Here is a 24,890-nt window from a genome sequence, read left to right on the forward strand (position 1 = left end):
TGTGTGTGTGTGTGTGTGTGTGTGTGTATATATATATATATATATATATATATATATATATATATATATATATATATATATATATATATATATATATATTTTTTTTTTTTTATTGCATTATTTAAAATAAATGTAATCAGTTTCACATGGATGTTGATGTTTCCCTGATGTTGCATTCTTATCGGTGTCATTCCATGAACGAATTATCACATAACCTGTTATGACTCGTGACAGGTTTTATTTGCTTTGCATTGTATATTTAGACTGTCTGGCATTTAAACATCATTCCTGTCTTTGAGAGCCTTTTTAAGCAGCTGTCGAAGCGTAGGAGCAAAAAAAAAAAAAAAGCCAGGTATTGTCTTATAGTTAAGTCAGACTGTCAGAACAATAACAAAAAAACACTTTGTAGTTTTTACTGGCTTGTCTGACTGGTTCATGTGTTTTTTTTTCTCTTAAAATGAAACTGCTCTCGTGTCAGCTCATGCACATTTCATATTCATGGGGAGATTGTTTAATAATTAACGACTCGTTTGAGGTGAATTCAATAGGTTCATGAAGGGATGAATCATTTTTAGTGAACAGGGTCTTTATTTTCAACTGCTTAGCCTTCGTTTGGCGCTGAGTACTCCATAAATGATCTATTAATTATACAATGGCGAGGTAAAAAAATGAATGAATAATCTTTCTTTTGGTCTGTAGCATACATAGTTACACACTCACAGCCCTGCATTGCCTTAAGCTCTATCTCACTGACCATAATACATTTTTTTCATGAAATTGTAAGGAAGAATAAACTGCAGGTATAGAGAAGCGCACTACAGGCCATGCTTAAGGGTCCAGCAGTGACTTGCTGTCAGTTTTAAACTCACAGTAGTTTTCCTTAGTACCTTTAAATAAAACAAACAAACAAACCAAAACTATAACGATTTTCAATCACAGGATTGTCTATTCGATCACATTTCTCAGCACATACTGCAGCAATTCTCACAATGCACAATATTTATTACAGCGAGACTTGTGTCAAAGGAGCCCTTTACAGTAACGCAAGAGGCTATTTGAACAGGAAAGTCAACATTTGGTGCAGCCACAGTGTTTGTTGACTCTTCTCCAAAGTGAGAGAAGACGACTGTAGAGCATGTTTGCATGCTGCCGGTTTCATTGCTTTAGCCTGGAGACGCTATCAAATACTTAACGCCGTAGTAGTGTTTGACAAACACAGTGACTAAAAAATGGTTTCAGAAAATCAGCTAAGACAGTATTGTGCTCCTGTGCTTTTAAGAATGAGCTTGTTCCGAGTGTGTGTGTGTGTGTGTGTGTGTGTGTGTGTGTGTGTGTGTGTGTGTATTTATATTAATATACATATATATTGTATATGTATTATAGTACATATACTATAAATATTCATAATTACTATTTTATTGTTATATACCAACAAGGACCATGCTATACAGTGGAACCTCGGGTTACGAACGCCCCGGCATACGTATAATTCAGGTTCTGGATACGAACGTCGCTCACCAAAAAATCGCAGGCAAGTTGGTTGTTTTTGCTCTATCCACGCAGCTCGTCACATCAGTTAGCGTCCTGTGTCCCTAGCGAGAGCATCGTGTTACTTATCCGCTTGAACTTTTCCCGGCGGCAGCGTAACAACTCGTTAGTTGATGCTCGTGGAATGATGAGATGGACAACATTAGCCGATGCATAACCACTTTACTTGTTTTTATGAAGATAGATTAGCAGGGTTACAGTCTTTTCCAGTACAATACCCATAATGAATTTCACTCTGGACTTCAATACCAACTGATAGTAGCCTTAAAGAAACAGCTCTCATTTTCCTCTAATGCAACAATTGTCTCAGCGTTCGTGTTAATAACACTGTCTTTAATATTCTATAATATAATATATAATAATATATAATAATATAATATAATAAGATTCTCCTTCAAACAATAACTCTCCCTCCTCCCCCTTCTACGAACGTCGTCTCCCGCAGCGAGTCTTCTCAAAGGGAAAGTACCCGGTAAAGATCTTTTCCTCTTTTGTATGTTTTTATGTGGTATAATTTTAATATAACATGTTAAAAGTAAATAATATTAGTGAATATTGGCTTTATTTTTATTTAAGTAATATTTTTGGTTGTCCAGAACGAATTACCGAAGTTTCTGTTCATTATTATGGGGAAATTTGTATCGGGATACGAACTTTTCAGGTTACGAATAAAGTACCGGAACGAATTAAATTCGTAACCCGAGGTTCCACTGTACTTTGTTTTACCCTTTGTTTTTTATCATATTATGTATAGATATTGTATCTCTTTATACACACAATGCAGAAACCTTATCTAGAATTTATTTTGGTGTGTGGAATTTATTTTATTTTTTTGCAAGGAAAAGGTAGCATAACAATGTAATGCTGTATTAGAGTAATGCTGAGTATCAGGTGTATCAGGTGCGGTCACAATGATGGAATTTTATGATGGAACACAGATTTATTAAGTTTAACTTGTTTGCTGAACATATAAAATATGCAATAATATATTACCCAATATGGGTCATTTTCATCGCCATACAGTTTCAAAATGGTCAGTCATTTTAAGATGAACTGTAAAAAGTGATGCATTTCATACATTTGTATCACAGCAAAATACATCAAAAGAATCCTCCTCATTGTCCTTCAGACCTGTTAGGTTCACTTTTGAAGTCTAGGGTAGGGAAGTAGCATATGGTGTTTTTGTGATGGATCTTGGAAGAAAGAACATACAGAGACCCAGTTTAAGTTTTTCTTTCGCTTTACTGTCAAGTCTATAATACAAATGTACATGTGTAAGGAAAAAGACTAAATACAACAAAACAAAATAAAGAAACCAACAGGGATCAATGAACTTAAAATAGTGAATCACGGAGGTGGACTCAATGACGGTGCCAAAACAAAGAACTAAACAAAACAACTTCCCCACCTATGTACAGCCTAACCTGCCCAAATATACAGCGGGTGGCACTCGCCTTTAACCCTAGTGTGTCTTAACAGAGAAACGCTTACGTGGGATTTGTAGAGACGCACCCAAAACGACCTGTCCACACGGCACATACGAAACCGGTAGGACCAGCAGGTTATCATCAGGAGTGGATGATTAAGGGTGACTATAGATGCCGAAGAGAAGTTACACTGCAGGAGTATAAATTGCAGACAATGTTGCTTTATCTTTTGGCGCCAAAATTTTCGGGTTCCCTCCCCCTAGCTTCTCTTGCTATCAACCCCCCCTTCCTTCCTCCACAACGGCGCTTTAATCCTCGAAGACCCATATGTGTTTTTTCTCCAAACTGTTGCTACAATCATGTACATTTATGGCATTTGGCAGATGCTTTTAAGCAGAGCGACTTAAAATTAACTAATTTATACGACAGAAAGTAAGTTGTATGGTTTAGAGACAGTGGCGTTGACTAAAAGACAGGAGGTGGAGCTGGAGTAGCAGAGCTGAAGATGTTGAGGTTTTTGTTTGGAGTGACGAAGATGGACAGGATTAGAAAAGATTTTTTTTTGAGGGACAAGTTGAGGGAGTTGATGTGCCGAGGAGGGACATTGGAATGGAGAATGATGAGGATGGAGCCACCAGGAAGAAGAAAGGAGGAAGGCGATATATGGATGTGGTGAGGGAAGACATGCAGGTAGTTGGCTTGGAAGAGGCAGATGTAAAGGGCAGGGTAGTATCAAGACGGATGATCCGCTGAGGCGACCCCTAACGGGAGCAGCTGAAAAAAGATATGACGGAGCAGGTAAAGGGTTAAGGGCCTTGCCCAAGGGGCCCAGCATGGGCAGCTTTGTTGTGCTAGGATTTGAAATTTCTGATCAGAAGTCCAAAACTCTTAACCACTAAGCTACCACCTCCTCAAACAGAATTGTATTTAATTTTTAGTTTCTCTGTGCACAAACTGAGCTACATGGTTTGACAAGCTTAGTGTAGATCTTGAGTGGCTTGCACAGAGCCCTGAACTGGAATGATAACAGAATCCCAGGCTTCCTTAGCCATCATCAGTACACACTTGTTGCTGATTGAGGACAAATCTACACAGCCACACATCAAATTATAGTGGAAAGCATTTCCAGAAGAATGAAGGCCATTTTAACAGCAAAGTTGGGACTAGATCTTGAATATAACGATCAGGTGTCCACTTACTTTTGGCAAAGCTACCAATCCAGCATCGCTTTTGGGAATGAATGTCCAACAGCTGGTCAGCGGTGGACCATTTTCTATCACTGTCTACTACAGAGGGTTAGTTGGGATAATTAGATTTGCTACGGAAAGCTACGCAGCTGATAGTATCTGAGTCTGGGTGACAGCTGTCATGAAGCTTGCATGCACATTCAGAAAATGAACTATTAATAGAGCATTAATCATTGATATCACAATGCTATCAGGTAATCCATAAAAAGTCATGGTAGCATGATTACAGCTAATTTGATGTCCTACTTTGATTACAAGCACATAATATGGAAAAAAGTATTGGACACCTGACGTTTCCAGCCAGATGGGGTTCTTCCCTAAACTATTATTACAAATTTGAGGAACACAATTGTACAGGATGTCATCAAATTCAATAGCATTGCATTTTTCAATCACTTGAACCTAAATCTGTTCCAGCATAATAATGAAGATATGATCTCTTGATATCGAGCTTTGCATCCCCCTGCCCAAATGTGTATCCCATGAGTTTATTTCTTGAATTATGTTGATGATAATGCTTTGTTTTATCATCCCCACCAGATTTGTAAAGGTTCATTTCTTTTTTAAATGTATGTAATTGCTAAACGGATATGGCCTCATACTGACAAGTGATTCATCCTGTAATTTTATAACGCATTATATCACTTCCCTGCATGACATCACCTCATTTAATTCTGACACTGCCAGTAAAGCGATGACTTTTCACTTAACCATTATGGCCATTTGGAAGCAGGGGGATCTTTGATACACATGAGTATTTTTACAAACCATGATCATGTTTTCCAGTAAGTTGTGACCCGGTTGAACAGTGTGTGTGTGTGTGTGTGTGTGCGTGCGTGTGTGTCTACCGTATTAGGACCAGGGACAGCGGATGATTGCTGTGACACGGTCACTGGCCCTCGAATGTTCTTCATAACTAAGAGGTTCTGTCAGACTAAATGGCAGCTTGGCCATAGGGGTAATTAATTTTGTCGCTGAGATCCAAAGCTGCCATAAGCACACAAACATGCAAACACTCATATATACACACACACACACACACACACATATGTATGCTCTGAGCTGTAGTGAGCCAGTCGGACTAGCTATGGATGGAATCTTCAGAGTAATGCCTGTTTGAAGAGAGCCAGTAATATCTTTCTAAACTGATAATTAGATTTATTTCGACTGCGTCCTCATGAGCGAGGGCTGCTTTCATGTTGCCTAAAGAACTGAATACAGTTGCTTTAAACATGATTTATATTAGTGCTGGTGAAAAATTGCGTGACCACCCACTTTTCTGTAATATCGTTTTATTTTAGTTATTTATTTCTGATCATTACAAACTATCTGGGAGCAATTAAAACTGATACAGTTGATAAAATCTTGTTTTTAAATGTAAAATAAAATAAAAACAAAATCAGTTGCTTTATAAATGAATAGATTTTTTTTTAGAATAATAGCTAAACTATATTTAAATATTTGTATAGCAATAAAAACAAATGGATCACTTATAGTACACTAATTAGTTTGACTCATGTACAATAGAAATGCTTTTAAAAATGAATCTCTAATTTAATGTATACAGTTGTATGCAAAAGTTTATGAACCCCAGACAATGTCCATGATTTTCATTTATAAATATTTGGGTGTTTGGATCAGCAATATCATTTTGATCTATCAAATAACTGAAGGACACAGTAATATTTCAGTAGTGACATTAATTAGAACACACAATTGGTTTGGTGAGCACATTAAGCCTTGAACTTTATAGACAAGTGCATCCCATCATGAGAAAAGGTATTTAAGGTGGCCTGCCACTTCTGGCCTTAACAAGAACTGTGCCTGTGTTCTTCCATTTCCCCACTATGTTCCTCACAGTGGACACTGACAGCTTATATCTCTGCGATAACTTTTTGTAGCCTTCCCCTAAACCATAATGTTGAACAATCTTTGTTTTCAGGTCATTTGTGAGTTGTATTGAGACCCCCATGTTGCTACTCTTCAGAGGAGAGTCAAAGAGAATGGGATGCACCTGTCTATGAAGTTCAAGGCTTAATGAGCTCACCAAACCAATCGTGTGTTCCAGTTAATCAGTGCTAAGTACTTACAGGTATTCAAATCAACAAAATGACAAGGGTGCCCAAATGTATGTACCTGTCTAATTTCGTTTTGATGCATATTTTCAGTTAATCCAATAAACCTTATTTCACTACTGAAATATTACTTTGTCCTTCAGTTATTTGATAGATCAAAATGAAATTGCTGATCCAAAAAAACAAATATTTATAAATGAAAATCATGGACATTGTCTGGAGTTCCTATACTTTAGTTAAAATGGTCTTTTTTGTCTGTTTACCGAAAATAAGTTTTAACCTTATAGTTTATAAAGGTTCGATTAGTGTGTCCATATTAAGTTTCTCACTCAGATGTGCGTCGTATATTGACATTAGTGTTTCTTTGAATGAAGGAACTGCTGTGAATTATTTTCTTGCTCCAAATAATCAGAAAGTTCAATCAGTTCATCTGAGTTTAGGTGATTAGTAAATACATCATACAGTATGTGCTTATAGTGTATGCTTCTAGTGAACCTATGCAGTGTGCACTGATATCAACACACACTCAATTTACTCTTTAATCACCATCAACTTCTTCAGTTAGAGCATGAAAACGGACTTGAGCATTATCTGTGTGTCCTGGTTACTTAAGTCATATCGAAAAGATTTCTTGATAAATATGTAGACTAACTTCCTTTTGCCCTTTTACCTATGAATAGAATAGAAACATTTGTTTGCATTCTAATATGTCAGATGTTTTGATGCATTTTCAGGAAGAAACCATTAATAATATTATGGGATGGGATCACATAGAATGTAGTGGTAGTTTCTTCTGTACTGTGGGTGGGTATTATACTGTACACTGTACTGTACACTTTTAGGCAATGTGTGTTTGTTGATTAATGCTGTGGTTAGAGGATGTAGCGTAGTGTGATTTTGTGGCATAGCGTTGACTTCCGGTGACGGCTAGGACAGCGCTGAAAGAGGAATTGCATTTAAAGTGGTGAGACCCACAAAAGGGGAACACACACTGTATTTGTTCAGCTGTGCACCAAAGCTTTCATGTCCTTCAGTAGGACACACACATATACATTATGCCAGTGGATTTTTTTTCATTGGATTTAACGTGGTGTGCATACAGGGTACATGGGAGACATCTTTATGTATGAGTTAAGTGCCAGCTTTTTTCACTAGTTATTTAGGCCAAAGTAGTTACTGTGAAAGTACATCTAAAACATGTGTAGTTGTGAGAGTGAGGACTGTCGATGCTTTAGGTGTCAGAAACATGTTTCACTTGTTGCCTTTTCCTGTTTACCTCTGTGTTTCTAAGAATACCGAGCAGTCTTTTTTTTGAGAATCGAGCTGAGCATCTCCTGAGACAAATCCATTCACAAAGTCATCTTCCACTTTGTCTCATCTGCTCTTCATCTTGCACTCCTAAGAGTTTTTTTTCCTCACTCATTGGGGAACACTTAAAGTTCCAAGTAGGACACGTTTAGGAAAGCTAGAATCCATAGAACTGTTTAAAAAAAAAATAAGTATAATGTTCTTTGGAAGGTAATGGAACCCAATGCTATTCATCGAGGTAAGTACAGCAGTTAATGTGAGGACGCTATGTTTAGGGAGAGAGAGATATCTCATCTCTGTGTCTGCTAAAATAAATCCTAAAGTGGATTTCTCACGTGAGAGAGAGAGAGATGGAGGGGTTTGGATGTAAGGAATAGCTGTGCCATTTTATTTCTCAATGAGGGGAAAGTCCCAGACAGAGAGAGGGAGAGCTGACTGGTTTGGATTTCTCCATCTTGGCCAGTGCTTCTCACATTGCAAGACATTGCATTCTGCTCTTAGGGGCTGTGAATAACTAAAGAGAGAGAGAGAGAGAGAGAGAGAGAGAGAGAGAGAGAACAGCTAATGACTGCAAAACCTACTGAAACAGTCAGAGAGGTAAATGTGTATATATTTTGCTGAGGTAAGGCTCAGTTGGATCTCCTGTTATATGAACACACAGTGTGCAGTAAAGGACAAAAAAAAAACCTTATGTCATTGTGTGACTGGTCGTTTTCGTTTGTCCTTTAGTGCCTCTTTCAGCCGGGGAGGGTGATACGGACAGGAACACCTCAGCAATGAATGCAAAATCCGAACGCACTTTTCTCAACCAGAGCAGTAATTTTGCATAACCAAGTTGACATCCAGGGTCAGGGCAGGGATCACACTGTCAGACCTGCTTTAGAATTGAAAAAGCCTAAACAGGAACACATTGACCGAAACCAAAGTTCATAGAGAAATACAGTCCTATTTATTTGGAATTTGGTACGCCTGATTTTACAGGCGCAATGTTATTTTGACTCGTATGTTCACAGCACCAGTGTAGTTTCTGCCCAGATTATTGGATTTTTATTTTTTTGTAAAGCAGGACATACAGGTTCAAAGCACTCATCTAAAGGTGTGCATGTCCTGTAAACAGATACAGGCATCTTGTGCGTGTCACTATTTAGACTACTGTCTTAAACAGCATTAATACTTATAACTTAGCAAATAGAGACATGGGTTAAAATAAGAAAGCTCAGTTTTTACCCAACCTTTGTTTATATTGAAGGTAGACTCCATTACTAAGTTTAAAACTCATTCATTTTTAGATAAATGTACAACATTTTTTAAGGCGTTGGCATTTAAAAATCCAGCCTACAAGAAACATACGACACCAAGCCATATGTGCTTCTTCTCCAGATTGTTACCACAATTTGTATAGGATGCCTTTGGATGCAGAGGAATAACATTTTCCTTTCACTTAAACATGGAGACCCAAAACTGTTCCAGCATGACAGTGCCCCTGTGCACAAATCAAGCTCTATTAAGATGTGGTTTACATGGGTAGGAGTGGAAGATCTTGGGTGACTTGCCATAGAGCTCTGACCTTAGCCCTTATGAAGACCATCAAGTCAAGTCAAGTTTATTTGTATAGCGCTTTTCACAACAGACATTGTCTCAAGCAGCTTTACAGAATTTAGCAGTTAAGGTGAGTGATGTGTAATTATCCCTGATGAGCAGCCATATCTATTGTGGCAAGGAAAAACTCCCTTAGATGTTATAAGGAAGAAACCTTGAGAGGAACTAGACTCAAAAGGTAAACCATCCTCATTTGGGTGACATTAAAAGTGTGATTATAGTCTTTAAACAATATAGAACACTGGAGAGTGAGAACTAACATAAGCACCGGAATATAAGATTATAAGTAATGTTCTTTCTACAGTCTTATATAGTCATTTGAGATTATGGCACCAGGAGCTACTGAGCAACTCATAAAATAGCTCAACATTTTCGATCATCACAGATCCAACACCATCTTCTCCATGCCAGAGCCTTTAAACACTTAAATTGGTCTACTGTCCAAACTCCACATAAAGTGGGATTTAAATGGCACTGGTACGTCTCTAGATGGTTCGGGATCTTTGCGGGGTCTGCATCTACTTCTTTAAAGGTCCAATATCTTCATGAGGTGAGACGTCAATGGCGCTGTTGCAACCTCAGGATGCCTCGGGATGGGTAAAGAGAGAGAAGCAGTGGAGAGGAATTAGCGTATCTGCTGTTCATAATACAAGCATAAGTTGATAATGTGCATGTGATCAGATGTACTGGAGCACAAGTTGTGATATGATATGTGATGTGTGTTATGTGTAGGCTTTGCTAAAAAGATACGTCTTTAAACTGCACTTAAACTAAGAGAGTGTGTCCGAGCCCCGAACGCTGTCAGGAAGACTATTAAAAGTTTAGGAGGTAAATGTGAGAATGCTCTACCACCTTTAGTGGACTTTGCTATTCTAGGAACTACTAGAAGTCCCTAGGCCTCCTCACCCTACATAAATACTTGACTTTACTAACGCCCTTATGGATGGTTGAGAAACAATCTCTATAAGCACGCTTCAAAATCTAGTGAAACATCTTTCAATAAGAGTGGAAGTTATTGTAACTGCTAATGGGCACTAAATATGAAATGTGATGTTCAAAAAGCACATGTAAATCTTTTTGGCCAGGTGTCAACAAACGTTTGTTTATATATTGTATTTGTTAAAACCAAAGAATCGTACTAGAGCGTTAATTTGGCACATTTAGCTCGAGTCAGACATCTGGTTAATAGCAGATCGGGTTAAGGGCCCAACAGTTGAAGCATTGGGGCTTGAACCCTTGAACTTTTGATCAGTAACCCAGAACCTTAAGCACTGTGCCAGCACTGTCCTTTAGGTTACATTAGGTCACATACTGATTTTCTTGATGCCATTTTAAAATATTTGCTAAATAATACTACAGTGGAACCTCGGGTTACGAACGCCCCGGCATACGTATAATTCAGGTTACGAATCGCAGTTCATCTAAATTTTTGCCCCTGGTTACGAACAAAATTTCGGGATATAAACGTCGCGCACCAAAAAATCACAGGCAAGTCGGTTCTTTTCTTATCGCCACCCACGCTCTATACACGCGTATCGGGATACGAACTTTTTAGGTTACGAATAAAGTACCGGAACCAATTAAATTCGTAACCCGAGGTTCCACTGTATTTAAAAAAAGAGCTTATGAATGAAATAAACAGACTGCCGCTCTACATTGAGGATCAGAATCTGCAGAACCACCATGTCTACCCTGAGACATCAACCAGAATTTAAATCCAGTATATAGAGGCGTCTCTGATTTTCAGAAAAAAAACAACGCTTTATGTGTAAAGAAAAGATCTGCAGTCATAATATAATGGCTGCATTAAAAGTAAAGCATGTTATTGTTCCTGGTTAAATCACTTTGTCCAGGTACTAAATATAAAAGAAAAAAATAACCACTCAATGCTGCCAAATAATTTGGGGAATATATAGGCCAATATCTGTAACAGCTGATTTAAAGTTTTTATTTATAATTCACATTTGCCACAATGTTGTATCATAATATTCAGTAAACAAATCATAACACTATAAAATGTGATGCATCATCTTGTTTGTAGAAAAACAGTCTTCACACCTTTATGGTGAAGCTCTGCTTTGTGAATTAGTCTAGTAATCTTCGTAATCCATATTTTTTTATACTAATAACTGTCCTATTATTTGTATGGCTAGAAATCTATATGTCCATTAACTGTAACTTAGGACAAGTAACATGACTTTCCTTTCTGTAAATGTGACACATTAAGGCCTTTTGTAATAGTAGCCTTTCTGTGTGCAGTGGGTGTCTATTCTACACTATAAATCATTCCTAGGCTGTTAACATCACTGTAGCGAGACAGGTGTGTTCTGAGAGGACTTAAATGTAGCCTTTGTCTGAGTTCCACTCATGTGTACCTATGAAAAGATGACCACTTCGTGCTTCCTCGTGTCTGGTACTGTCAAATTCATTATAGTTTGTTGAAGGTCTTAACCTAACTAGTAACCAGCAATGAAGAACAAAAGGACTAAGACAAGGGCAGTGAGACCAGTTGCATGTACACAAACTGAATTATCAAATACGTACAAAGCAATCCTCATATAGAGGTGATCAAACACTGACCTTGAGTCAATAATTCACAACCATACTACTAGTAATACTAATAATAATGATAATAGGTAAGGATAATGTAGCTCTCCTTCCTATAAATTGATGCACACACATGCAGATCTGCTTCCATATGATTTTATTTCAGAATCTTCTAGTGATCACTTGTTCAATGTAAATGGCCACGGGGCACACTACAGAGGAAGTGTTTCCTGACTGCAAGAAAGTCAAAGATCATATACAGGAAGTTTAGTTCCGGTAGAAGTGTAGAGACACTTACTTATAAGACAGCATTAGATGTTGGTTGAAAATGTTTAATAGATTGTATGGCTGTTGTCAAATGTTCAATAGCTGCGTTTAGAGGCATGGAAATGACATACAGGGTTGATGAAGTCATCTGAAGGTGCACTTGCCTGATAGACAGAAACAGGCATCATATGAGTGTGTGAGTATTTAGAGTACCGTTCTCATGGTTCTAATTGGTTAGGCACACAGTTTGTGCTAATAAGGACTGCCTCATGTGACCAGATGCTGTGAGGCAGAGTGCAGAGCTGCAAACTTATACATCATATTATTAAACTGGCCTAGGAGCTGGAATTATCATAGATTTGGTGCACTTTTTTTTAGGTTCACAGGCTTTTATTTGTTTTATATATATCGAGATAGTGACTAAACACCTGGGCAAATTATTGAGCAAAAATTGGCCAAAATATTAAGCCTTTAATAGTCTTCACAACAAATCCTTGGTGAGGAAATGAGCATGAGTTGAACTATTAGATAATAGTAATAGATACTAAATGCTGAGAACATTTAAATCATTATCATAACTTTACTATTTTGTACAAGAAGAGTACACAAGTGAATTTCACTGTGTACAGCTTTTTTTGGGTCTGGGCCCATATTTTTGACTAGGTGTATACATAAACATTTACCCACGGTGGTAATAGTTGTGTAATAGCCCTTGTAAATAGGCACATCACATTTTTACAATTAAACATTACCTTAATAGTTTTAACCACTTTGGACGAACAATATATATGGAGTAGGTTTTTATTAATACTGACCATAGTTCAGCTGTAGGTAAACAGTCAGATGATATAAATCAGCTGTTACCTTTTTTTGATTCAGTCATAGAGAAAACTACAGCACAATCTTCCACAATAACTCCATATCATTTAATATGGAATAATGGAATTTCTACATGATTGTAGAACTCAGTTTGAGGGGAAAAAAAGACCTACTTGCTTTAGTAACACATAGATGTGTTTTTTTTTTCCTTTACTTGCACTCATTCTGACAAACCTCCAGAGTGATTTGTGTCCTAACCCGAATGGCCTTGTTTACTTAGAGCAAGTAGAGAGACATCCTATTTCCTGTCACGCCAGAGCTGCTTAAGGAAGCGCAAGGCCTGGAAAATAACATTGTAAAAAAAAAAAAGGCTTTCTGTGGAGTTATTACCGTAAATGTTAATAGTGTATGTAAATCCAAGGTTACAGTGGATTATGTTGAAGTGTGAGATTTTGCTGTAGTAGTAATGCATCAACAAAAAACTGAATTTGTTTGTTCTATTAGCTAATTATTTATTGACTTAAAGTATTGACTTAAAGTATTAATTTAATTATAATGTAAATCAGTAATTATTGCAGCCATGTTGTTTATTTGCCTGTTCACACTAACTGGGGTAATGCAATGAAACAAACTTCTGAAATCATCTTTCTGCTTCAAACTAGACCTCTGAGCATATTCATTTTGAAATATTGATTAATGTACACTATTTGATATCAACAAAAACACTAAATTGAATGTGTGTTTACACTCACTGGCCACTTTATTAGGAACTCATTCATTCATCTTTTAAGCCAATTATGCGGCAGCAGGGCAGTGTATACACTCAGGTGACGAGCTCCAGTTAATGTTCCCAGCAAACATCAGAATAAAGAAAAAGTGTGACTTTAACAGTGCCATTGTTCTTGGTGCCAGATGGGCAAGTTTGGGAATTTCAGAAACTGCTGATGTCCTGGAAATTTCACACACAACAGTCTCAAGAGTTTACACAGAATGGTGCTGAAAAAGTGTAAATTGTGATGTTCATGAGCATGTGTGAATATCAACCTGAATCAAAATGTATTATACAATTCAAAATGTATTTGAAAATATATAAATAAAGATCTAAACTTATAGGGCTCAAGTTTTAGGGAGACATTTTTCATTTTAAATGTATATTTTTACTCCGTTTGTGTCTGTAAAGCTACTTTGTTACACTTTTATGACACAATTCTGAGAATTCATATTTGCTTTTTGAACATCCCTTCTACATTTAGTCCCTTTTTGCGGTTATGATACCCACTCTGTTAAGATGTTCCACTAGATTTTGGAGTGTGGTTGTGGAGATATGTGCACATTCAGTCACAAGGCCATTAGTAAAGTATGGTACAGTGCTGTTGAATGGTAAGATCTTTAGCAGGCCACTCAAGATCTTCCACTCCAAACCATGTAGTCCATATCCTCATAAAACTAGCTTTGGGCACAGGGGCATTGTCATGCTGGGGCAGGTTTGGGTATTCTAGTATCCTATCCTAGTAGAATTTTCAATAAGTCCTGATACATGTTGTGTTCAGAATAACTTGTGATTTCATGCTAAGACATGTCAGTGTACTTTACAAAGATTACTGCAAAAAAAAAAAAAACAAGAAAGAAAATGTAGTGGCTGTGCCAAAAACCAGCACACAATCAAATTGCCTTACAGTTCTATATGGTTATGGCTTAGTTCTTATGTTATTTCAGCAGAAGCTCGCTCTTCACTGAAGAAAAGTGAGGAAAGAATGTGTAGTGAAGAAAAGAGCGAAATAGCTGCCGAATGAGACTTCCAGTGGTGGAGGTTCTTTCTGCTTCACTGACACACCTTTGGCCTCCTGTTACTTGCTTATTCAGATCTGCATGAATGTTCCAGAGTTTCTATGCTTCATTTGCATCAACCTCAAAATTCAGTGCCAAACTGAGAACCTGTTCTATTTTAATATGTCTGTAGTTAAATAATTAGGTGCTGTCTGCACTGTTGCTTAGCATTTGAAACTAACCATGGACGCTTAGAATGAAATTAATTTGACGCAGTAGCCAAATTAAAGTTATCCTCTTTAACAAATTGTAAGCTTGTGATTTTATGCTTTTGATTTAATATATGTACAGTATATATGTACAGTGTGTGTGTGTGTGTGTGTGTGTGTGTGTGTGTGTGTGTGTGTGTATATATATATATATATATATATATATATATATATATATATATATATATATATATATATATAGTACAGACCAAAAGTTTGGACACACTTTCTCATTCAAAGAGTTTTCTTTATTTTCATGACTATGAAAATTGTAGATTCACACTGAAGGCATCAAAACTATGAATTAACACATGTGGAATTATATACATAACAAAAAAGTGTGAAACAACTGAAAAATGTCATATTCTAGGTTCTTCAAAGTAGCCACCTTTTGCTGTGATTACTGCTTTGCACACTCTTGGCATTCTCTTGATGAGCTTCAAGAGGTAGTCACCTGAAATGGTCTTCCAACAGTCTTGAAGGAGTTGAAACTTTATATAGTCATGAAAATAAAGAAAACTTTTTGAATGAGAAGGTGTGTCCAAACTTTTGGTCTGTACTGTGTGTGTATATATATATATATATATATATATATATATATATATATATATATATTGCAAAAACCAACTCAGATTTAAATGAATGTGATCATATTGATTACTGAAATACCTTTGTTTTATTCTGCCCTACTGTCCTTGGTCTAATTACTCACTTCATCCCTCCAATAAATTAAAAATAAATATTGATAAAAAAAAAAAACCACTGCTATTGCATGTCAAGAGTATAGCCTATGGGTAGAGGTGTTTGTGTATATTGTTAACTCTAGGCTATCAATATCAAATATTTTGTGTTTTATACTATATTTAGCATGTCTACATTTCAGCACTGAGGTACAATTAACACTAATTAAGCCGTTGTTTTCCTTTTGCTCTTTATTCCATCTCTCTTTCCGCTCATTTTGGCATTAAGCCGCAGTCAGCTCATGTTCATCTCCGATCCGCACATTCCTGCTGTACAAGGTCTAGCTGCTTCTCCTTTTCTGGAAGTCTGGGCTCCTGGCTTACGGATTCTGTCCGGATTTAAAGACAGTTTTTGGTCATTTCTTTCCTTTGGTTAATGCTGGATCCTGAGCAGAGAATTAGACGCGTCCTGCTGATGTTGTCCAGCAGTGCACCTTTTTTGGAGACAAAGGAAAAAAAAAATTGAACAGCACAGATATTATGCAAGAAGGTTTTTTTTTTTTTTGGTCTTTGTGTAGCTTGGAGCAATAAGAAGCCTTCCTGTAACCTATAATTGTTTTTTTATTCGTCTTTCATATACTGATTCACAGCTATTACAACATTTAGGAGTTAAATCACTTCACTTAATAGTGCATTGTGTCTTAGTGTGTCATCTTACAAGCCTGCTTTTTGCCAGACACTGAATTAAATGGTAAATGTCTAGGCAGGCCTTACATTGTGCTTAATTTAGATGAAATGAGCTGAGGGTGATGGGTCTCCGGAGGCCTGTGGCTGGACTTGATGAGGGAGAGAAGAGGATGAAACCTGAGCACTGTTAGCACTGTAAGTCTGGCATTAGACATATGCACCATGCCTCTTAGACATGTTGTGATGCATGTCGCAGTGTAGGTCACTGACTGAGTGCAGGTGTGGGCTTTTGCATTGATAGTTGCTTACTGATGACCGGCTGTGTTAAGCTCAATTATAAATTCGACTGCCTTGGGAATGTTGGACAAGAATAAACTGTTCTTGATTAACCATCAACATCACTCAGGCAACATTACAATTAATATTTGTTAATAACAATCTGTCCATGCAGTACAAGTCAGGAGTGTTAGTATGTTAGCGTTAGTAAGTTGGTGTTGAAGCATCTCTTCATGTACAAAACTCTATATACTGTACACTAAATGGACAAAAGTATTGGCACACAAATTTAGAGGAACAAAATTACGATGTCTTTGGAAGAGGCAGCATACAATTTTCCTTTTACTTAAACTAGAAGACCCAAACCTGTTCCAGCATTACAATGCCTCTGTGCACAAAGCAAACTCCATAAAGATATGCTGTACATGGGTTGAAGTTTAAGATTTTGAGCTGCTGGCTATAGAACTCTGACCTTAACCCTACTCAACACCTTTGGGATGAATTGGAATGCTGACTGCACCCCAGGCATCCTCACCCCTACATCAGAACCTGAAACACAGACCACACACACGATCACACTTGAAAATCTAGTTAGAGGTTATTGAAACAAGTGGGAACTAAATGTAGAACGGGATGTTTAAAAAGTACATACATATATTTTAGTCAGGTGTTTACAAATGTTTGTCCTTATAGTGGATGTGTCATAGGTAGGGTAAATTACGCCACTCTTGAGTAATGTTGTTCTTGCTTTACAACCGAAACAAAAATTATTCTCCTTTCAAACGTGGTTTCAAAAAGAAGCCATTATAAAAGTTAGAGCTAGACAACAATGCCTATGTTGCACTGCACTGCCACTCACTTCTCAAAGAACCCCATTTTTAGTCAACCCTCACCCCTCTTCTCCAAAATGGAGTATATTCACCATAAAACCTTAAAACCAGCATAACCAGTATGACTTAAGTCTATACTTGCAATATAGACAAGAGTTAGTGTAAGACTTTTTGTTTTTTAGTTTTACATTTGGAATATTAATTCTTTTACTATAATAATCATAATATTTTTATACTTCAGTTATAATTGAGTGAGGAAAAATGCTTGCATTGGTAGTACATATGCTACAATAAACAGTGGTGGAGCATTCCTTTAAGAGCTGCTGATAGACAACATCATTTTAACCTAATTTTATTACTTCTTTATGTCTCAGAGACAGAGGTGCATATTTAAAGCCATGCGTTTTAGACACAAAGCAGGTTTCTCCAAAGAAAAAGGAAACAAAGAAAGAAAAAGCCTTGGCCTTTTTGGCAGGATAATTAGAAGGTACACATGTTACCAAGCAGTGATTACCCGCCAGAGTATCGGCTTCAGCCCATTAATAAAGCAACTTGCCTTCTTTTTTCTCAGTGTGACTCCTGACATTCTCTGGTGATTTTGGAGGTAAATGTTCATAATGAAGGACTGGGGTTCTTCTAGGACACCCACTACCTTTTTTTTTTTTTTTTTAAACAAAACTGTTTACTTTTAACAGCCCAATTACAGTTCCATTCAAAATGTTGGAAATATAGATTAGGTTAATAAATGTACTTATTATTTATACAAGTATACAAATATTTCCCAATCAAATCAAGTGTTCAACTTATTTGTGAGAAAAAAATCCCTCTGGTGTTCACAAATGAAGGTTGAGGAAAGACTTTGTGGTCACAGTGTTTTATCATATTTTTTATTTTGGCAGTATAAATGTAGAACATTTAGCTGGGTCTGAAGATCCACATAATCACACATGTTCCTGGAGTGTGCCTAAAAACACTTGGGTATGACTCAGCCTTAAGAATAATAACCATGCTTATAACTTTTTCGGTTTATTCATTACCTTCCAATTATTACTAAACACAGTTTTTCTTGGTTGTCAGAACTGTTTCTCTCTGCTTGCTCAGCATTTTTATTTAAACCACATCCTGAAAGCCAGCTTTTGTCATATATTTCCATTTCTATTCATAGTACTCTGTTCTAAATTTAGCCCACTTTTTCCCCCCACTCTCTTGCGTACATGGTGTTGCTTACCATCTTATCCCATGCGTGTCATTTCCTCTTGCGTGGGTCTCTCCGCTGTGTACTTACTCAGATAGCAAACACACTGGACAAAGCAGAAAGCTCTTTCATTCTGCCTGACTGAAAATAGATTCACTGTCAGTATTCAGTTAATGGAAAGCATCTGTCTGTGAAAGGATCTGTTCAGACTGTTCATTAAGACTGTATAATGCTTGTAAATCTTTTAATGGGGTATGTAAACACGGTGTAACAATTTCTGATGAATGCACATTAAGCATGTGTATATAAATCACTCAATGAGTTTATGTAAACAGTTTATAACATACAATAGACAGAGTTATGTATCAGTTAAGGATGTACTTATGAGTGGATACACACAGTGTGGTCAAAAGTGTGTGGACTCTTAGATAAGGGTGTTATGGTCACGTGTTCGCAAATTCTATATACTATATACATTTACTGTCCACTTTTTTGATAATTTTTTTCTTAGCGTGTATTATTACTGGGCAAGCCTCTAGATTTTTCTCAGAACTGCCTCCGTACTTCATGGCATGAATTCCACAAGGTGTTAGAAACATTCCTTTGACATTCTGGTCCATAATTGCGTCGCATTGCTGGAGGTTTGTTAGCTGCAAATTCATGCTGTAAATCTCCTATTCTACCATATCCCAAAGGTGCTTCAATGGATTCAGATTTTGAGAGAGAACACTGAGGTACACTGAGCTCATTGTCAGGTCCATGGAACCAGTTTGAGATGACCTGTGATTTGGGACATGGGGCTGTTTCATTCAGGAAGACTTCGGCTTTCAAACAATGCTCAATTGGTATTATCTGTTTGTCAAGAAAACACCTCTCCCCACCATTCCTGGATTCCTGTCAGTGATGCCCAATTCTGCTGCATTCAGCATTTCACAACAGGATATTGATATTCTAACTCTGTGTGGTCCCATCTACCTCAATGTTTAATGTGTTATTAAGGTTATAAGGTAATGCTTTTCTGCTCACCACAGGTGTAAAACGTGATTAGTTAAATTACACAAGGCTCCCTATTAGCTCTGACTAGGGTGACTATTCTCCTCATCTTTTTCTACACTTATTTGATTTATTAATGAATTTTTTGGCACCATCTTTTAAACGCTGGAAAACCAAAGCACCAACAACTTATTCCATGGTCCAAAATCACTAATATAACGTGCAAACACAATTTTCTGATTGATACTAATTAGCAGTGTTCAATTACGAACGACTGTGTATAATAAAGACACGTATAACATGCAGCAAAAACATTTTATAGTCATGTTTAATACACACGCACATTAAAACTTTTTTAATTCACAACATTACACTGTGTTCAAAACATCTTTCGGTGAGGGTGAGCGATTGTTATGTAAATAATATCCAATGCAAATGATTCTGCTGAGGGACCTCTGCTATGCAAATGGTATTATTATGTAAGCAGAGGGAAACACATGCAAGCTACCATGCAAAACAAAGGCGATATCTATGCAGGCGAAATTCGCCTGCTCTCTTCACAGAACTTCTCCATAGATGTGTAGTGTGTGACTTATTCTTTGTATTAATTGTGAAATACTTTGTATTTCCACATATTCTTAGGCCCTTTTGTAATACTTTTGGTTTCTGTGTACTGTGCATTTATTACGTTGTGTTTCATTTCACTTCTTCTCAACCTCGTTTCTAAATAAGTCCAGGTCCCCATCCAATCAAATCACAGCACCACTCATCGTATCAACAGAAGGTAACACAAGAAGTGCGCCAAGACATGTGAAAGATCATTGCTGTAAACAGATCCTACATCAAGCACACATACAGTACATTCAGCATTCTATGAAAAATTCATGCTGCATGATAAACATGCAGCCCTGTGCTACACTTTATAATTGTGAAAAGGCAACATTAAAACTCTGTTTGATTTTATTTTATTAAAGTAGAGCTTCCCGAAGCATTGGGTATGTGCGTGTTTTACTGTGGTGCAAATGACAACTCAACATTATTAAAAAGATATTATTATCATCCAGTTTGACCGGTCACTTAAACATTAAAAACAAGTAGGGTTATAAATAATGTCAGCTCGGACCTGAAAACTCTGAAAACAAAGCCCATATAATGATCCAGATAATTATGGTACACATGTAAATAAGGAGTTGGATTATGTTTAGAAATAAGTATTTGAAATGTTATTATTTTTTTCTTAAAAGAGACCTTGACTAGAGGAATTTGAATATAAAATTGCTTTTACGTAGCAGTAATTTAGCAATAATCAATGCAGAAATACGATTTATCTCCGTTATTTGTTTATCATATTGTGTGAACACTACTGCTTTCCATTTTAAGTGACGTCTCCTGTCTGTTCTTTTAAATTTTACAGATCCTTGCCTGACTGTCATCCCACCCTGCATAAACGAAGCTGATCGCTTTAGCCTTGAAGCACTGCGTCACATCCACAAGCAGCTGGATGATGACAACGATGGCGGCATCGAAGTCAACGAGAGTGTGGAGGTCAGGCAGCACTGTTATGCATGTCCTGCTAACAATCATGTGTTCAGTTCTACACTCCTAACCGTATGGCCTTGTTTATAGTTGCCTTGACACCACGTGTGTGGCCGTTTCAGCATTATTCATTTTTTTGGCCTGTATTTATTACCTACTTCTTTGTTAAAATGACATTGTCCATCAAACTTCCAGAATCTGCCAGGTTTCAGTGTCGAAATAGAAAACAATATAAACCTACTGCTGTGATCTTGATTGTTGACATGAGCTCCATTTAAAAGTCTTGATCAAACAAAAAGAGGTATTTTATTCAGACACCCTATAATATTTGTCAATACGTTAATAGTTTTAATAGTTATGAAGTAGAATTATACAGCATGCCATGCATACAGAATTATATGAGTGTATATAATTTGGGAATTCAGTTCTAATTAGTTGCTATTGCATCACACTGTGCACACTTCATAATAACCTGGACATAAATGTATAGGTGTTTGCATAGCAATTCTTGTCCACATGTTGCCTAGTACTGACTGACATCACTTGTTTTAAATTAAATATCATTTAAAATGTTAATGTTACATTAATTGGTTAATATAAATTGACACTCTGTCAGCTGATTATATGTTCAAAGCGAAAAAGGGTATAAAGTATTTTTGGAGACATTTACTAAATGAAATGCACAGTGCCTGCAATGAGCTGAACAAATAAGAAGAAGGAAAGGAAAAAAAAAAAATTAAGAAAACAAAGAGTGTAAAAAAGCTAAAAAAAATAAATAAAAAGGATAGAGGGGACGACAAAAAGAAGTAAAGGTAATGAAGAGTAATGAACAGAGAAAGGGAGCTAAACGTACATATAGTGCTCACATGTTTGAGTTTGCATTCACGTTTATGACATTTGGTAGACGCCCTTATGTGTGACGTACAATTGTCATCCGAGCGTTTCAGGATTAAGAGCTCAGTGGTGGCGGCTTGTTGGATTTGAACTCATGATCTTCTGATCAGAAGTCCAGAGGCAGGGATGCTGATTAAAAAAAGTTGAATAGAAAGATGATCATCTAGAATATTTTATACTTATATCTAACTTTTTATCATTCTAATAAAACGATTTCTTTCATTTTTTTCTGAACAGACACTCAAACTGTTTGAATGTGGTGTGTACATTAAAAGGTTCAGGTTTAAATAATTCCTAGTGTTACCTCTCATTAAAATGTTAATAAATAACAATAACCAAATACTACTATTACTACTACGCTTACTAATAAAAATAAGTTATAACAATGCAGTGCTTGCCTTGTAAACACTGTATTTAACCGTGCACATAAACAAAATCAGGTCACAGGTCAGCTAAAGTTATGCACCTAGGGGTTAAAGGGTGGATAGGTCCCATCCTTCAATCTCTTCAACTTAGCTCAGCCTTCATGAAATAGCCTTAGTGTAGAAGTAGTACCAGGAACATCCTGGAATCAATTTGCCAATTATTATTAAAAGCACACTACATTCACATGTATTTCTTTAGGAGACGGTTTAAATCAATTTGGACATACAGAGCTGTTAAATGACAAGATACAGAAGTAAGCTTCCATCTGCTGACCAGATGCAAGTGCAAGCCGATTGCAGAAATAACAAAAACAACAACAAAAAAAAAACAGTCTGATAATGATCTAACTACAAGCGTTTACACGAGTGTACTTTCTCAGAAATGCGACACAAAACCACACACACGCGCACATACCCACAAAAAAAGAACTAATATTAGAGTCAGTTTAAGCTCTCAAGAACACAACGCCCTTAAGCAAAGCCCATGTAGCATGTTCGCAGTCTGGTTCAACAGGTGTGTTGTTAAGCAGAAACTCATGGGTTCTTCCCGCTGTTCCACAGGTTGGCATGACGTCATCAGGCCACGTAGAAATGATTGACACTCAACAAAAGATTTGTGGTTTTGTGTTGTAGGATTTTTCTCTCTGGCAAGGTCTTACTGCTGCCCCACCCAACACTTTGGTATTAGTTTGACTGTGTATGTCGTGCAATATAGTGTGCTTGTTTGTCTGTGTGTGTGTGTGTGTGTGTGTGTGTGTGTGTGTGTGTGTGTGTGTGTGTGTGTGTGATTTCTTTCTCTTAAGTGTTGCTATGGATAGTTGCTGGGCATGGCAGGTGCAAGACTTTGCAAGCCCTTCTTCCACCTATACTCTGTGTGTGTATGAATTTGTATGTGTGTGAGACTGAAGGAATGCATGGGTAAAAAATCCTTTGTTGATATGCTTCCAAAATACAAAGCTTAAAACTGTGAAGTGCCTTGTGTGTGAGTGTGTGTGTTCCATATATATAAATATATATATATATATATATATATAAAAGGTTCTAGTGGCGATCGTCTCCACTGGAATCGTCTTTAAGAAGTGGCCTCATGGGAGATTGAAGCATTTCCCTCCTCTGCAGCCAGTGGGACACGGTGTCATCTTTCATACCACAGCAAATTCCAGAGTGTGCAATGTGTATGTGTGTGTCAGCGTTCCGAGGAAACCTGAATAGCTTTAAAAGCACACTCGCTTTATTACAAAATCAACGTTGAAACACAAACAACTGTTTAAATCTATCTGAAATATAAAAATTCTGATCTGTAGGAAAGTCCAGCTGCCTCGGTGGAACATTAAATATAGATTATCTTAACAGTCAAGACTATAACACAGATATAGTGTGAGCTAAGAAGGTTATTGATATAGACATTTCTTGTAATCTACTTTTCTAAGAACTTGCACTAATATGCAGATGCATTTTTTTTATATGATATATTAGTCTTGTTAAACAGATTGTGTTTTCAAAACAAATACAGATATGAATGTTAGGATTGTGAGACTAGTTGTTTGCACCAGGACTAGGACCCCACGGGATAAAACTGCAAAAGGATGAGGTTTTTAACTTTCATGCAAAGCTTGAAGGTGAAGCTTGCAGACAGCAAACATTCAGCTACATCTTAAAAACCTCACCAGCCCAAATATTTCAGTCTTTAGACAAAGAAGCTGCATTTTCTTTTACCATTCCGTTTAAAATCTAGATCTTAAAATCTTATCTTTTGAGATAAGCAGTTTTGAAAATACTCAAACCAGCTTGTCTGGTACCAACATCCATGTCATGATTAAATTCAGATAGGTCACATTTTTTTACTTTGATGTGTAATGTGAACTTTAACTGAAACTCTTGATCTGTTTCACTTTATTTTGGATTCCACCTTAGTACCAGGCAGAACGTTCCTCAAGGTGTCTGCTTAATATGTTATATTCTGCTAATTGCTGTAGGTTAATATATATACTTATCTTTTGTGAATAATAAATCAGTTCTTATTTTTAGTCCTTGCCGGACGTAGTGGTAGAGTCCACACTATGGAGTCTTAGATTCAAACCATACACACTTTGTATTCAAATCTGAATCCAATTACAGAAATTAATATTTGAAGTGCTAAACAATTATAGTTACAGATAATGCCATTGTGTTACCTTTCCAACACAGATTTCTGTCTCTGATCTATTAATGTTTGAAACTCATACCATATCTTATTAACTAAACAGTGAATGAAAGAGAAAATGAGAGCGAGCGAGAGAGAGAGAGAGAGAGAGAGGGAGAGAGCAGCTGATACAGACAGATAACTGTTTAACTGGAAGCTCAACTGGTTATTGTGTGTGTTGGCACACACACACACACACACACACACACACACACACACACACACACACACAGACACACACACAGAGGAGCTGTTCCCATTATACATCTATTACCGTGACAAAAAGAAAGAGCCTTTGAGAATCTGCAACTCATCTGGA

At 36.9% G+C, this 24,890-nt stretch overlaps 1 protein-coding gene across 1 annotated transcript in view; it reads left to right on the top strand.

Annotated features, from left to right (window-relative positions):
• stim2b (stromal interaction molecule 2b) overlaps nt 1-24,890 on the top strand; it is a 51,248-nt gene that overhangs the window by 10,628 nt on the left and 15,730 nt on the right. Inside the window, exon 2 of the mRNA XM_046851645.1 lies at nt 20,949-21,079. Within this exon, the coding sequence (XP_046707601.1) occupies nt 20,949-21,079 (131 nt within the window). The remainder of the gene's footprint in view (nt 1-20,948; nt 21,080-24,890) is intronic.

This window comes from Silurus meridionalis, chromosome 6, assembly GCF_014805685.1.
Source record: "Silurus meridionalis isolate SWU-2019-XX chromosome 6, ASM1480568v1, whole genome shotgun sequence".
In the NCBI taxonomy this organism is placed as follows: Eukaryota; Metazoa; Chordata; class Actinopteri; order Siluriformes; family Siluridae; genus Silurus; species Silurus meridionalis.